The 17,816-nt window shown below is 36.9% G+C and overlaps 1 protein-coding gene across 2 annotated transcripts; it reads right to left on the bottom strand.

The window, feature by feature from the left end:
* Positions 1-3,356: 3,356 nt before the first annotated feature.
* LOC116490844 (cytochrome b reductase 1) lies at positions 3,357-17,566 on the bottom strand. Of its 2 annotated transcripts, none has more exons than XM_032190381.1 (4): positions 17,379-17,566; positions 10,176-10,384; positions 7,486-7,640; positions 3,357-7,175 (listed from the first exon to the last, which is right to left on the bottom strand). In XM_032190381.1, exons 1-4 carry the CDS (start codon positions 17,563-17,565, stop codon positions 6,980-6,982), a joined length of 747 nt encoding a protein of 248 aa, XP_032046272.1. In that variant the 5' UTR covers position 17,566; the 3' UTR covers positions 3,357-6,979. The 2 variants fall into 2 exon arrangements, with proteins under 2 accessions (XP_032046272.1, XP_032046270.1); XM_032190379.1 differs by having other exon boundaries at positions 3,357-7,274.
* Positions 17,567-17,816: the final 250 nt, after the last annotated feature.

Genomic DNA, 17,816 nt, shown 5'->3' on the forward strand with positions numbered 1-17,816 from the left:
GCAATTAGATCAGGAAGTAGCACCAGTGCCACATGTCCCAAATAGCTTTCAGTGGTTTGAGATATTCAGTAGAATATATCAGAAACATGCTTACAAAGCCAGTATCCACAAATAGAGTAAATTAAGAACAGAAACTGTTAGCATAGATCAGAGGGGAGAACATTACTTTTTGATGATTTGATATCCAAATTGGCATTAATGTTCATTTTTTTTCTGGGCCAAATTTAATATAAGACTACAAAATCAAGTGGCAGAAAAGTTAGAGTTTCATTTTTTTCCCCCTAATTCTTGCTACTTTTGTATCTTGTTTATGAGCTTCTCCCTAAACTTTCATGCTCTCATTCTTTTTATTGCTTCTTTTAACTAAGCTTCTACTGGCACAGGAGTTACAAACAGCAGTTTAAGAAGTCTGTAGAGCACCATATATTTTCCAGTATCGGAGGGATGAAGAAATATCATATTTCAATTGTCCCATATAAGTGAATATAAAAATAAATATATACGTTATGATATGACTGTGTATTTTACGTCTACTAAACTTGAAATTTTATTTTAAAGCAGATGACTCATTGTATCATCTAAAGCAGGGATAGACTAGCATCTGCCAACAGCCATTGTGGTAGTGCTTGCCACCTAGTGGATTAGTGCTTGTGTACACGTATAATGAGAAAAACCATCTGCTACGAGAGTGTTTGCAAATCTGTATATTTAATAATATCCTGCAGACTTTTTGTACAGCTGGATGGAATTGTATTTTGAATGAAATACCGTTGAATATTGAAATTTAAATTGCAAACATTTTAATATTTTTTATCCATTTTCTTACAGCTGTATTTATACCTATTGCTTGACCTAATTTGTGATGGGCAAAAGATGGACTTCCTTTGTGTTTGTTGTAGTTCATAGACTTTAAATAATATACCAGTTGGTCTAGTAAAAGACTTGAGACTCCAGAGTAAGTAATTTTGCTGACTTAAAGACAGTGGAGAAGACATGTATAGTACCTACAGCCTCAGCTTAATGCCCAATTTTTAAAATCTTTTGATGTTATGCCATAGCCTTTGATTTAAATAGACGTGATACATTCTCCTCCAATCAAGAACAAACTGAAATGAGAAATGATATGTTTGCATAATGTAGCTTTTAAAAGGCATCAATGCCTTTTACTTGTAAAATTTACTTCTACAATGCCATATCTTACTACAAAATGCCTGTCTTAATAGAAGGAATTTCACCCATTTGTGGAGTAGAATATAGCATTTTTTCAACTCCCCTGAACACGAGTATATTTTAGGAGAAGGTGCATCTAATATTACACCAGAATAAAGGTAAAATAGAAGAAAGTGAAACAGAATGAAAATGATGACCAAAATTTAAAATTTGATCAGTATATAGTGGTTATTTTTTATTTTTTTTATTTTTTTTTTATAGCAGAAAAGAACAGTGAAGTCTACAGCACATATAACTCCTCAGATTAGTTGTAGGATGAGATTCCACATTTATCTGTATAACAGAAACCTTAGTTATGAAGTTTAACCTTTTTATTTAATGCAGTTGTTTGGCATTGCTACTATTCAGCAAATACACAGGTGGTTGAATTAGATCCATAGTGAATGAATGATTTTACTGGGACTTAGCCTTAGACTTTTTGAAGAGGAGTCATATAATTAAGAGATTTAAATAATGCTTAAGTTTAAAACAGTAGAGTATATAGTGTAAAGTAAATCCACCTAGAACTTCATTGCTTTGTCATTGACCATGGCCTGAATTTCTGTGCCTGAAGAACCAGTTTGCACATTTCAGAGGCAGGGTGGGAGCCAAGTAGTCAGTACACATGGCCATGGATGCAACTGTAAACTCAAGCCTCAAGCTGATATGTATTGGTTGGTGGTTTGCAATGGCCACAAGTGTCAAACCTGAGCTAATTGAAATTTATACTAGTTGTTTCTTCTTCTGTCAGAGCTAGCTTATTTTTTTTGAGTTCTGTTATCTGCATTGAGTAACTGGATTTTCTCATTTTACCTCCCCTCTTCTACTAGTTGCATTACTTGGAGTGGTTTTCATCCATTTTGTTGACCCATACTTATCTCTTCCTATGTAGTAATTTACTCTTTATTACATCCCACTAGTCTTAAAGAGATCAAAAGTGTTGCTCATATCATAATACAATGCAAAAAATCTGTATATAAGGATTCCATCATATATTTGCAGAAAACACGCCTGCACACAAATGCAGTCCCCCACCCCCCAAACTTTGATTCCTCTCTTTTAAGTGTGAATATAATTCAGCTTGTATTGAATTTTGAAATGACCAACATACTGAGAAGATATAGAGTATTTTATCAGAAAGGCCCTCCAGCAGAAGACAGTTAAAAGAAGTTATCAGCAACAGGGAATTGGTTTGAATGCAGCAAAATGAGGTTTGACTACAGCAAGTATTCTGTTGTAGTAATGATTGTAACAGTATTTTTTTTACTCCTCTATGATTGTGATCATGTTAGAAAGGTTTAGCAAACAAATGTACATGTATGATATCCAGGAGTAATGAGTTTATGCTTTACACTCTGAGAAGATTTTCCAATTGCTCTTAACCAAAGTCAAGAACATACTTTAATTCTTACTTTGTTGCAGATCTGTTCATACAGATGGTTTTGTTATTTATAGCATTTTATGATCAATAACCTATTGATGAGTAATTTGATGTGTGGATACATTTTTATATGTATGCGTATGTCATTTTTCAGTTTGGGTCAGAACATTCTGTGAGTTCACAACATCTGCTCTGTGTTGTTTGCCTGTTGCTATGTGTTGGAGGGTATTTGGATTTTACAGCATGTTATGTGACCATTTAACAGTCATACATCAGAATTTATGATCTTTCCTTATTTGCAATGGCAATCTCATGCCTGAGGATATTTTTTCCCCTCTAACAACTGCTATGGGAAAGTTCTAGAATCATCACGAGGTGTAATACAGATTTTCTTTAAACAGTGAACTCCTTCATTTTCCATTGTATACTGATTATCCTTCTAGTACTACACAGTACATAAATTTCATGAGGAATATCATCAGCAATACTTGGAATATTTAAATAAATAAAAAAAAGAAATAGTGTAAAATATCCTCCTATTTTCAAAAAAAGTAATCATATGAGTAATTCAATCTTTTGCCAAATTTAAAAAGTTGTGTTTTAGTACCATAATATAAATCTGCACTCAGTGGTATCATAAGCTTGAAAATTCTTTTTTATTAGCATAAAAAAGAGTAAGAAAATATACATTGTAATTAAACATTTGCTTTAGTCTACAAGTAAGTAAGGCAAGTAACAAAACAATAAAATAATTCTTTACGTTCTTGTGAACAATTAGAAACAGAGGAAAGATTTTTCAGATATGGAAACAAAAGGAAGTCTTCCGTATTAGAAAATATTTGGCAATATCAGATACTCTCTCAATAAAATATCCAAGTCTATAAGTAATCCATATTTACAATATCATATGCAATCTTCATGGCTACATGTAGTAAGATGTGTACATATAATTACTGTACATTCAATTTTAAAATCTAATTTGCACCATTATCTTTCAGCTTCATTAATGTCAGAAAAAAACACTGTTCTGCCTTTGTGTTCAGTACAGCAAGACAGCAAGTATATTAAAAGTAATAATTTTTTCAGACATCTTAAAAATAGTACTTTTATTGGTAGGTTTTGTAACTTCCTGTTTTAATGGGAATTCAAACTTGGACTGTAAGCTGTACAATCATGTCCCTGTAAAAACGTAACAATGTAGAAAATGTTTGCACATGCCAAAAACTGGTAAAAAAAAAGCTAGAATTCTAACTTCTTTTTATATCTCTGAAAATGCACCCTTTTTATTTCCTGTGTTGATACCACTGCACATAACTAAAGGTAAAAAAAATAAAAATATCTGTATGAAAGAAAAAGTGATGGAAGGCCCCTTTGAGAAGTGGCTGTATGAGTACATTTTTTCCAGAGAAAATTACTCTCCCAAGTCCTATGTATTTTTATTTAGCACTTGAACTAACCTTATATGTTGCAAGGATACTTAGAGATCTTTTAAATCAATTTAGAGCAGAAGCCAAAGTCTATAGCATGTTGAGGCTACTTTAAATGGCACACACTAAGGTTGAGCAAGGTTTTGGAGCTAGGAGCTACTCCTAGGGACCCTCCAAAGTTCAAAGCAGCCAGAAGCCCACACCACGCAAACGAAATATCACTGATTACCTGCTTGTAACGGTAATTGCCCAGAATGAAATCTCCCAGCTCCCATTGAGTTTCTTACCATTGTGTTTATCCTCAAAGTTGAAAAACAAAAATAGAGTCTGACAGACTACCTCCAAAAGTTTGCTAATCCTTGTTTTTCAATTAGTTTTATATCATCGAATAGAGAAGTAAAGAAATGCCACCTTTCTTTTTCAAGTGTCATGAACAGTTTGTGGAATAAAATGGAAAACAAAAGGCATACTGGTTACTGTAGCTTAACTTTAAACAGCATGTTCACCCAGAAGTTGTTATTTTGATACTTCTAAGTCAGTGTTGTAACAAAGGAAATAACAGGTTTTTTTTCTTCCCAATATACAATACGGTTAGAGTTTATTCCAGAACAGTCCTTGGACTACCTTGCACACATGCACACACTTTATATTAGATGACTCAGTGCTATGCAAGGATTGAATGGGCTTGTGTTCAAACATAGATGAGACACAGCAACAAAGCAATACACACCAACTTAAAGTTGCCTGTGGTCCACGTGTTGTGAAGTGCATACATGAACTCATACTTCAAAAGCATTAACAGAGCATCTCACACAAAGACTAGATGTGCATCCACCAGCTGTAACAAAATGCTTACTGATTTCACCAGAAACACAGGCTTATTTGAGCAGAACATAAAGAGATCACAAGAAAAAATGGTAGCACAGTTTAGTGTTCTCCAGAAGCTACAGCAAATCCCTTTTGCTACTTAATATATAATATACACAGTAGGATGCATAACATCATGTCAGTTGAGCACTCATTTCAAGTAAAACAAGTGTTCTCATTTTTCTTTCAGAAAGCTGCTAGTAGTACTGTTTGGATTTTATGCTGTAGCTGCTCAGAACAATTTTAGGGAAAACAAATAATTGTGTAGAGCTTGAAAAACAAGGAAAAAGCTGTCCAATCCATTGTGCATACTGGGACTGGACAAGCGTTTTCTCACATGAAACAGTTCACCAATGCTATATGGGTCTTAAGCATCCACATGTATATGTAAGTAAAAGCAGAACTCTGGGATGTAGTCCTTGAGTACCAAATAGCACAATAGGTAACTTTTTTTTTTTTTTCTAATAATGTGCTCTGCTAGGTTTCTATACTGCACTCACCAAATAATTAAATGTTATTACAAATCAAATAACAGGAATTGAGGTGCTTTTTGTCAAAGATGCAAAATAATGCATAATCAAAATTGTTTGTATTAATGCAACACTAACTACAAAAATATGTATTTGCCAAAGTTTAATGTGTTTGAATATTTTAATTAGATAGATGCAAATTTATCTAGCCTTAAAAAGGAAAGGATCTACTGCCTGAAACAGTCTATGCAACATGAAGAATAGTAAATTTAGAACAGGTATTGCAGTTACCAAGATGACTTTTAATGGGTTCTGTAGCTTTTAGAAGACATTATAATAGAAAGGCTCATCACTTTGGAAATGTGCAATCAAAATAATCTATTACAATTATTCTTCTATGGTAATAAAAAAGTATTGTTTGTATCTGTGAAAGAACTGAATGAGCATAATACATTAATACACTGATTACTAGAAAGAACTATAAAACTAAAGTGCCAGTAGAGACTTGAACTGCATTATTTAACACTTTAATTTCAAATAAGAGAGGTCATAGAGTTAATGTAGCTTGCTTGTAGACTAAATTATGTCTTAATTCTTATCACAATAATGACTGTTACACCGGTACAGAGATGGCAAAATCAGCTTTCAGTTAACTGGTAGTATTTTAATCAAATCAGCAAAGCTCATCTGTTTCTTGGCAGAAAACATCTCTCACTTCAAGCTCCTTTCTTATCTGATATCACTACCAGTCTACTCTGGTTTCTAACCAACTAATTTCTAGTCTACTGCCATAAATCAATAGGAACTGTACAATCAAATCAAGATAGTAAAATGCTGCCTTCTGGGATAGAAAGAAGATTTGGTTAAGCGATACATATTTTTCTAAGTACGTGTCTATAGCTTTCCAAGACAAATTCTTGGATGCATTGCAGTTTCCTAAGATTTCAGTAAAGTATATGTTACCTCTATAAAATATATAGATTTGGTAGAAATTCAACAGATACATTCTGATTACAAACAAACAAACAACAAAAAACTCCATGAAGTTTTAAAAAGCCACATTTCACTATGATAACAGGCAAATTGTTCTATTTCTTTGTCTGAATTCAAAATTTTAGACTAAAAACTTTTACAGTGCAACTCTGCAAAGTGCTGAGTGACCTCAAAGCCTATAGGTCTTAGTTGTTTGTGAGGGGTTTAGTCAACTTGAGAAATCAAGTCCTTAAAAAAGTAAACATTAGCATGGGCTTACAGCTAAATTCTGCTCTCTGGTACACGTCACAGCTTTCATTCATACCTGTAAAATCTCTCAGAACAGAATTTAGTCTCCATAACTTTTCATGACTGTAAGAGATAAAAACATTAATTTAAAAAGTGACGTGGAAAACGTGTTCCCATTATGTGATGCCATTCATTTTTCTTTAAATGAGGACTGAGCATGAACCAATATGATGTGTTTGGGACTCACTGGAATTTAAATTCATATGCAGAAAGCTTGAATGTCTTTGAGCAAGCCATACCGTAAATAAAATTGCAACCTATATATATATATATCTCCATATAACTGAGTTGGAAGGAACAGGCTTTTGGGCAGTATACTAGTACTGTTTTTCTATATATTTTCTTTACATAGTTGACCGTTGGCCTGCTTCATCAAGTTTGAAGTTTCGTTTTCTGGCCGCATCACTGTTGAACCCCGCGTCAGATCTGTCTGCATTACTGCAATCTGTCATGGTAGATTCTGCCTCCACGCCTTCCGGAGCCCCGCCGTTGGGCCGCTGAACTTTAGCGCTTTCTTCTGGCGGGCGCTTCCAGTGAGGCCTGCTTGCCATCCACAAAATAAGCGCACCAAATGTGACAATCAAGAGACCAAGACAGTTGACAAAAATTGCCTCTGGTGGGGATTCACTATATGCAGAACTTTTCATTTGCAAAGAGAAAAAAAAATAAAAAAAAATGTTTTAAAGACAATCCTGGTCTAAACCAGCAGTCCTCTGATAGATAAGAGGTCTTTTTAAAAAACAAAATCAAAGAATGTCCCAATACTAGATAATTACTGTTCTATACAAACAGAATTACAGTATGCAATGAATAAATTTAATAAACAGGTGGGAAAAAAAAAAATACTTACAGAGAAAATAGAAGCTTTTCTGTGATTCCCATGAGAGCTGATGCAATCACTGCTACAAAGATGAGGAGACCCGAATAAACATGGATTGGCATGAGAGCCGCTCGGAGAGGAACTGGAGCAAATGGGAGCAGAAAGACAGCAAAGCCCAAGAAAAGCTAAACACAAAACAGATTCATGGTTAAAGCTTTAGGGAAAACAAGCTGCATGTCTCAGTCACAATCAAAACCATTATAAAAATTGAAATTTGAGATGTTTTCAGGTACAAATTTGACAAGAATTGGCATTTTTATTTTTGAATGGGTTTCCTTGCAAAACCAAAGCAATCATTCCGGATTAGTGCCTGGGAAGCAGACGTTAGATATTTGATAAATAATCCCACCTCATATCGGTGTCCAAACTTACTGCTAATGCTAAAACTGCTACCAATCTGAGTATAGGAAATGCAAGTTTTCACTGTCAATAACTCAATCAGATATTAAAGGAATGACTAGCTACATGTTTACAGTCCCTTCAATTTCAAGTCCTGTTCTCCCCTTCTGTTAGGGATTTACACATAAATGAAGATCAGAAGGCAGTTTAACCTTTTGTCTTGAGTGGTCTAAAGAATTTCACCCAGTTAGAGCTTTCTCTAAATTAAAGGACACGCCTCTAGAAGGGCAGTGGTCTACTGGCATTACAGAGTGAAGATGTGTGTGGGTAGCGTGAAGCTGTTCAGGGCCACGAGTCCTCCCATTAGTGCTACGTCTGTGACAGAGGAGAGCACATCATGTCACATGGTGTTTTCAGTCACAGGCTTGCACTGGCACCTTAAGGCTGCATCCTTTCTTTAGTTTGTTCTCCCTTAACTTAATCCTGCTGCTAAATGAGAAGTAGTATGTGAATTTGTATTTCATCTTGTTTTCATTTCCAGCCTTCATTCTTGTTTTGTCTTTCCATGCTGGATTAAAGAGCTGGTTATTTTCTCCCAGGGAAGCTTTTTAATACACCTTAATCAAGTCATGTCTTAATCTCCTTCTATATCTGCTAAACAATTGGAGCTTTTTAAGTCTTTCACTAGAAGACAGTTTTTCTAGCTCTCAAATTACTTTTCCAGATTTTCTTTGCATTTTTTTTTTTGAAATTAAAAGTTAAAAAGTGTATTCCATAGTATTGCATACTGATTTCTTCAGGCACTTCTTTCCAGAGTCACTGCTTTCCAAGAAATGGTGTCCATTTGACATTTCTGTCCTATTGGTGTCCTTGTGCTGTACTATATTAATATACATTGGCTTAAATATAATATATGTACACTACTATTCCTGCAGGTCTAGTATTATGTGAGCATCCCCCCTCAATAATTTATTAATTTTGAGAGTTTAATTAAATTAATTTAAATTAAGTTAAAAATAATTAAGTTTAATTAATTTCTTTAATTTTGAGGAAATGAAGACATTTCCAGTGTCTTCTCTACTAACAGAAATACTGTTTTATGACTCTTTCCTAACAATATTTCTCAATTGCTTCTAAAATATCAGTCTGACTGGAGACTTACTTCCCCGTTTGGAAGAAGTCACATCACTATTCTATTGATCAGACAGACAAGGCATTTAGTTAAGTGCCATTGATCATATTTAGAGTAGCAAAATGAAAAGCAGAATTAAGATGTTATTCACAGTTCTTCATCTTAACCATTAGAAAAAAATACTGATAGTGGCAGCAGAGATTTCCCTGAAATAACTGCTATTAAGACGAGGAAAATCTTAACATTATTCTCTTATTCATTAGCTGTAGTTGTTCAACTATAAAGTATATAGTTAACAATGCGGCAATATGCCTTCTTTCTTTTCTGAGTGTTAAAAACACTGTTCCAATACTAGTCCTAGCCTGAGCAGTGAAGGACAAAAGCATTAATGTCCCACACATAAGATTTCTTCTTCCTAGCTAACTATTTTCTATTTCTACAAAATAGAAGGACTTCAGAATTTTAGGCACAGAAACATTACAGCTGTATGTGTACACTACATGTCATGGCATGCCTGCTCTTCTTCTAAGCCAAATGCAAAACATATCAAGTTAGTTCCTTTTAAATTATGGTAACTCCAACTCTCTGGCAATAGGAGCAGTTAAAAGCAAGCACATGAACATTTATCAAAGATTTGCTGATTCAGAAAAACTTTTCTCTATAGTAACTAATTTAATGTCAAAGCCTTTAGGTCTGCACTGCCCCCTACTGTGCTCGTTGTGGTGATAGAGAAGCCCTGAGACCAAGAAAAAATTTTAAATTTATAAACTTATGCTAACTGCAAAAGAAACGTCAACAACAAAAAATGGAAAAGCAATTACTTCATTTGAAAATTCCTCAATAAAAGCTCTGTTTAAATATGTTACCAACAAACCAAATCACTTGCTTTAACTTCAACAGTTTATAGAACTTAGAAAAACACTACTGTATAATTGAATAGTAAATAAACCCAGCAAGTAAACAAAACATGCTTTAAAATACTTTTTTCCTTGAGGTCAAGGATCCAGTACTTGCTCATTTACATGCTAATTTGCCAAATCACAGAATTTAAGATGGGTATCCTAATAGTTAAGAGCATATTGTAGAATTGTAGGATATGATATATTATTATTTAGTGCCTATAGTACCTGAATTACTCAACACGTTCTTTAGCTTTACAATTGGTTTAAAGATACAGTTAGATTCTGACCTGGAGAGAATAAAATATAACAGCAGTCAGCCCAATCCAGCTGTGCAGACTGTACATGTTGGGAATATTCCTGGCATTGTGATATTCAAACACGGCTACCATAGAAACAATGGCAAGAATCATAGCTATGGTATTTAATCCAGCATGTATGAACTTCATTAGGAGTTTGCTGCACTTCCAGGTCCAAGGTAACCTGTACACAATAATGGCTGAAGAAAGAAGAGAAACAAGATGTTATGCCTTACAGTATAGCTTCTCTAAGATTTTGATAATCATGCATCATTCACATATTTCTATTGTAAATTAGGGAAAATCTGACCTTTAATCCTTAAAAAAAATAATAATAAAAAAAAATCTATTAAAAAAGCTTTTTCTTCTACATAGCCTAACACATAGCATATTCCAAATATACAACTGAGGCGTAAATATAGCTTTTAGGGAAATTTATTCCTAACTTTTTGAAAAATTCAAGTGTGTTTCAAAAAAGTACCAGTAAAAAACTTGTCATCTTTTCCTTGTTACTTAAGTTGATCTAACAGGAAGTCTGCATAGGATTTTGATTTTTTGCTACTAGCCAGATTGGAGGAATAAGGCCTAATTCTTATATCCAGAAGTTCACACACTGAGAAAGTGTGCAAGATTTTTTTTTTTTTTTAACGTTTATTCTCTTTGCAACTTTACATGATGCTATTTACTAATTACATAGATATTTATATAGCTGTATCTATTACCTTGATATTAGTAGGACTGTTTTAGACAGGAAAGGGCTACCCAGCATAAGGGAATCATAATCCTACTTTAAGTAATAATAGGATCTGGCAGCTACAACTCTTGAAACACTTAAATGCAAGTAAGATCTTTCGCCTATAGCTGCACGTATAACACTAGCATACTGTGTTTTGTCCAGTGTGAAGAAAACAACAATTTCTAGTACTCTGATTCCAGATGGTCCATAAAAATAACAGCCTGGAGCGCTCCTCTTTCCTCAAGGTCCTCACTGCTCCTTCGCTGCCATGACTGACCCCTGTCTGTTGCACACAGACCCGACCAGATCACTGAAGCCCCAGGTACTTCTGAATAAAAACTTGTAGTATTTCTGGATGTGTGCTAACACACAAGTACATTCAGATAACAGGGGACAAATATTTATGAGCAGGCCCATTCCTTTGACCAATACATGCTAATACCTTGCCTGGGCAAAAAGGCTGTGCTCCATTCATCTGATTCATCAAATCTTGATTTAAGGTTTCTGCTTATAAAATGATATTCAAATCCTTATATATAATTAGCTGTATCAAAACCAAAGAATATATCCAGGTTTGAAAAGAAGTTTCCATTCCAAACACTCATGAGAAAATAAATGCACTAGAAAATAAAATATCTATTACCTGATAAATATCTATTACCTGATACTACCTCCAAACATTAAGTATTTACTTAAGTAATTCTCACGTGCTTTCCTCATTACTTCTTTATAACCCTATATTTTTATGCAAAAACAAACAAACAAAAAACACTCAATGTCGCAATGAATAAATGGCAAATTAATTTTAAAGTTCTGTTTACACATATGTATATTGACTTGGATACATGCCACGAAATACAGCACTCCACTACATAATTCACAAAGAAAACACTGTTCACAAGTGGAATTTCCAGTCTACAAGCAGATTTTAAATCAATACATGCTTTTACATACTGTGTAAATATATAATACTGGAATGAAAGTGTCCCTTAAAATATTTAAATATATACAGCATTTAGATAGTTCTCAACTTTCTACTTTTTAAAAGAGGCAAGAGCAAATCAGAAAAAAATCAGGAAGATAGAAGCCTTGCTTTAAAGACAGCTTGACGGTACTCAGTCTATATGACATAATTTGATATGTGATTCAGCACAATAAGCTTATGATCACTTAAAACAGTTCCCCAAAATTTATACAGTAATCTTATAGCTTGTTAATATTGAAATAATTGCCTGCATTAGGCAGAATTTAGCATCAAGGATTTCTAATGTAGTAAGCCAAAAGGTCACAACCAAACCTCAGTATCCTATCAGGATATTCCCAGTAAATCTTCCATGCTTTGTCTATTATCAACAGTTTGTTCCAAGTGGAACAGAATACTGGACTCTAAATATCTTGAAGTCAATTTAAGCTGAGTAGATCCTGGTCTCAGATTTCAGCCTTGGTTCTCAAAGGGTAATGTCCAGGCTAAAATTTTTGTCTAACACTTTTCTTTGGTGCATAAGACACTGTCATCTATTTAACTTTCAAAATCACTATCAAGCTCCGTATCCATTTAGTCTCAGATCTCTGTATGGGCCATGAAACTTTTTGTCTGTCCAGCTTTTGGAAACATTGTAAGAGAAAAGCAGATAAATGGCTTGGACACTTACTAGCAATGCCATGCATTAGCATGTTATGTGCTGTAACCCAGAACAAATCCATGATAGCACGTTTTGGTTTAATCCCCTTTCAGTAAGGACTGTGTGAAGTTAAACGTTGCAAGTTGAGTAGACCTGCCAGTTTAGCACTGACAAAAGGCACAGTCCCCTTTCCTCATCACCACTTTCACTTCCTTTCTGCTTTCCCCACCCTGCTTTGTCACAACTGGTGCTTCTCCAACCAGCAGGAGGGAACAAGACACTCCAGAGAACAATGCAGAGAGGAGGAAGGACCTTAGGCTTTCAGTGGCGCTCCTAAAAGAGTGACTCAGCTGTAATCTGTAATTTCATCTCAAATTTAAATTAGCCTGTGATCAAAGCACTTACACAGTTATAGCACTTTTAGTAGCGTCGTGTTAAAGCAGTCCTGTAAAGAACTTCCTTTATGTACAACATCTCGCTTAGTAAGAGGATTGACATTATTCAAGTCTAGGCATCCTTAGACACAGCTGCTTCACTCTGATCTCACTCTTGCTTTGAACTCTGATTTTAAAGCACATCACATAGGGTGGAGTGATCTTGAAATATTTATGTCGCATAGGACACCTTGTTCATCGCCAAATACACAAAGCAAAATTCTAGTGAGCTCTCTAGTACTTCTGACTGGTGCGTGCTGCAGTGCAGTATAATGGATTGCTAATGGGACACCTCCTACCCCAGAGGGTGCGTGGCATGGTTCTGGGGATGCACTGGGCTTGCACTACACAACACATCCCAGCTGCCAGAAGGGAACAATTCACTTCATTCCTCTTGTGCTTCTTGGATGATCCTACTGCTTGCCTTTGGCAAGTTCTGTATGGCCACTAGATTCTTTGGGAAACACATTAGCACTAGAATGAATGAAGTAAACCCAATAAATTAAGTCCCTATTTATAATTTCAAAGAACTCTAAAGTCATCAAGAAAAGTACCTCTTCACAGCCTGCCTCTGATGAGACCCTTGCAGCTCAGAAGTCACTTGCCCTTCAAATTCCTCAGAATTCTAAAGCTCAGTGAACATTAGAAACTCCAGGAATTAACCACTTTTCCTTTTATCAGATGTTTTGTTACATTCAAAGCAGAGGTAATTGTGTTTGTCAGATAATTTGGAGCAAGCATTATCTTTAGATATGGTTTAAAGATGAAAGAATATGATTACTTCAAAACAGATTTGCACCTGCTCTCCTGGCTGTTGCACCTTGTCTGCTATCTTCCTTCTCCTGTCTGTGGCACTTGTGAGAACCTTTGTGAAGACAATTCAACTTGCTATTCCAGAAAAAAAAAAAAATACTGGAGGAGTAGGGTGGCAGGGAAAGGGTTGTTTATGGATCTGACAACAGCCGGAGATGGCAGAAATGAGGCAGGAGGAAGATGAAGCCAGAGTCAAGGAGAAAGCTGAAAGGGCAAAGTGGAGCAAAAACGTAGAATATTTCAGCCAGAGTGAGCTGTTACACTGTCTCATCCATTAACCCAATTTCATCCATACAGATGAAATTTCAGAGTTGTAGAATAGCTTGGGTTGGAAGGGTCTTTAAAGGTCATCTAGTACAACCCCCCGTGGCACAGAAAGGGACACCTTTCACTAGATGAGGTTGCTCAAAGCCCCATCCAACCTGACATTTAATTGATTCTTGAACACCACACAGTAATGTGGTAGACCAGGATTTTTCCTTCTTTTTTTCTCTGCAAGATCTCTTACATAACATTCATGTTATACTCTTTTATCGATGTATTGCTGTCTTTTGGCCATGTCCTCATTTTAAGCCTATTTAAAATACAAGTTACATTATATTTATAAATCATATCTGATGAGGAATATTAGTTGTGCCAGTATCTTCCAAGACATAGCATCAACCTCTCTGAAAACTTTATTGTGCAGAGGTTAAATGTAACTAATAAATACCATAAAAGACTGACCCAAGGATGAGAGACAGAGTAGAACGGGATGAGAGACTACCCCATCCTCCTTGTTCTGATTGTCTTTATTCAATTTTCCACAACCCCAAAACACGCTCTGCTGTTTCTCAGTATCCAACATAAACTGTCACACCTCTGTAGATAAAAAAATATCCTTTTATGAGGTAATGAGTTGAGAAACCCTCAAAAATATTTTATTCTGCATTAGATCATAATGGAGATCTCATAATTAGTCCTTTGGAAGGAACCAAGCATTATCATTTACAGACCAAACACAAAACAGCAAGTAAATACTGCTTTGGAGCGTGCCCTGGTGTCTACAGTCATCGTGCAACGATTACGATGTAAAATAATTTTTCCTCATGTGTTTTCCCTATCTTATTCTTTTAAACAAATGTTGCTGTGCTAATATGCACATGAACTTTCATTGCCTGTATTTTTTCCCCACTTTAAAGTCTAGAAATATCATCTGGACAGTTACTGTGCACTGCCAGTGTTTTGTCAGGTATCATTTACGTACAGGTACTGATCCACAAATAGTCAGTATTAATACTACCATGCCTACAGCTTTTTCATTTGTGTGACAAGTTATATACAGCAATGTACTTCCCCACATCCACACTATTATGGTCATCCCTTCTGCCTCCCACAGACCAACAATACAGTTCTATCCTTTATACAGACTTCAGTGAACTCAAGAAACAGGTGATTTCATTACTATTTCAAATCCTGCACACAAATTTATCCAAGGTTATTTAGCTATTCCTTTCCACGTTTAACAACTTTTTCTTTTTTTTTCTTATTTAACTACTTATTTTTCTTGTATGTACCCAAAGAAATAAGCTATTCCCCAGACTCATCCAAATTACTTTGAAATGTAGTTGACAGAAGTCTGCCATTGAATTCAATCAGATCCAGAGTAGTGTCTGATCTGCTGCTGTTTCACCTACTTTTATGATAATACTACATCAGTCTGCAACTTTGCTTCTTTATTATGTAACACAATTTCCAACTCCAAATAATGCTCTATTATTAATGAATTTCTTGTGTATGTTCTTTTTTTTTTTTTTTTTTTTTTCAAGCCACAGTAAACTTCCATTTACTTTACAAATACTCTTACCCTACACAAGGCTTGAGGAAACATCCTTACTCTGAAACGGGCAAACCGAGTTTCAGAGGAAATAGAAGCAAGTGAGTAGGAAGAAGTTCTGCAGAAAACCTCCCCCTATTTTCTGCAACAATTCTAGGTCTTTAAAAAGAAAAAGCACAGTAGTTTGATCACAATAAGTACTATTTATCTTAGTGAAGTCACAGGTGTTCTTCATTACTTATTTGTAGCCTGAAATTACACTTCACATGACCTATTGAGCAACATTATATAAAACAGCTTCAAAGAATTTTTATTGCTCAAAACTTATTTGTAACTTAAAGCAACGAAGCACAGAACACACCCCACTGCCGCTGAGAAAATTGAATTTGCAGCGTCTGTTCAAATCACCAAATTCCCTACGTAACCAGAAGTAGGCAGCCACCCACTCCTCCTTCATCTTCCAGCCTCCGACTGGCTGGGCTCCTGCGGCAGAGCGAGCACACATGCGATCCAAACACCACGTTCCACGGGAATGAATGTCCAGATGTGCTGGACATGTTTCCTGGCGGGGTGAGTGCAATCTATCATTCAGCAACGAAGCAAATGTAAATAAGGTTACTAGCAATGAAATTCTAAGTTAATTCCCCCTATTACAAAGAAAAAATACTTCTGTTTACATTTATGCTTTAAACCTCCAGAGGCTCTTTGTTACTTAAGAACAGTAAAGTCTTCCCCTCACCTCCCCCCAAGAAGTCAGTGGTAAAACTGGAAGAATTTCCACTGTTGCCTGCAACATTCATTTGCCCTTCTTTGAGAAATTACTGACATTTCTTAGTGTATTCTCTGAACATTGAAATTAGCAAGAATTTGGTCACTGGCTTTATCAGAACATACCGTTGGGAGCTGTTACGTCTGTCAAATTTTTCATGAGAGTATTGCATTTATCTCTCCTAAATTCTTACAATTTATCAACTGTATCATCTCTAATTTAGTCATTTTCTTGGAATTAGCTCATTACACTAGCAGCAAAACCACATAGTTCAAACTCCACATTCCTGTTGGCATCAAAGAGCAGCGCTTGCCCTCATGGCCTACCACAGGAGTGGTGCACGATGGAAGAAAAGGCACTGCTCACGTTGCGAGTAACGGGACGCTTTTAAGTTAGTCTGAGGCTGAACCATATGCGATCAAATGTTCAAGCACTATTGAAAAGTGATCCTACCCCGTCATAATAAAGTTTTATATTACTCAGGCAACAGAATTAAAAGTTAATTTAAAAGATGTATTTCTCAAAAGAATTTGCACAACATTGCACTGATGAACTGCACCGTGGTGATGCCTTTGGTGCTACGACTTCCCTGGCACCAACCCCGCTCCCGGGTCTGGCTTCAGTGGTGCTGAACTTTCCTTTCTCCTTGGGAGACTCAGGAGAGCAAGCCAGCAGGGACGCAGCCAAAAGAGAGAAACTTTCCTTGGGCAGCAGTTCTGGCATTTCGGTTCCCAGCTCCCCCGAAGCGAGGCTGGCTAGGAAAACACACCTCGAGCACTACGCAAAGCGCTGCCAAACCCAGGCCAGGGTAAACAAGTGCTCGAAGGGAAAGAAAGAAAAAAAAAAAAAAGAAACGAAGAAAAAGAAAACAACAAAAACACACATCGCAGCTTCGCCTTACTACAAAGGACCATTTGTCCCGTCTCGGTGCGAGCGCTGCCTCGCCTCGCCTTGCCTTCCTTTCCTTTCGTTCCCCTGCCTTCCCTCCCCGGGGCCCCACGCACCGATGCCCTGGATGAAGACGAAGCCCGTGACGACGAGCACGGGGTGCCAGTTGAACTCCGCCGCGCCGCCGTCCCAGCCGAGCCCCTCTCGGTAACGGAAGACCCAGACGAGCGAGCAGACGACCGCCACGAAGCCGAGCAGCAGCGCCGACACCAGCAGCGCCAGGAACCGCCGGTAGCCCTCCATCTTCCGCGGCGCAGGGGAGGGACGGGATGGGACGGGACGGGACGGGACGGAGGGAGGGGAGGGGAAGGGAAGGGGCAGGGGCAGGGGCAGGGCGGGGTCGGGGTCGGCCCGGGGCCGGGGAGCCGCCCCGCTGCCGCTGCCGCTGCCGGCCGGGAGCCGGGGACGCGCCGCGCGCTCCCCCCCGGGCTGACCCCGCAGGGGCCGGCCCCGCTTGCGCCCTCCTTCGCCGGGGTGCCGGGGGGGCGAGGCAG

The sequence above is a fragment of the Aythya fuligula genome, chromosome 6 (genome assembly GCF_009819795.1).
Source record: "Aythya fuligula isolate bAytFul2 chromosome 6, bAytFul2.pri, whole genome shotgun sequence".
Classification (NCBI taxonomy): domain Eukaryota; kingdom Metazoa; phylum Chordata; class Aves; order Anseriformes; family Anatidae; genus Aythya; species Aythya fuligula.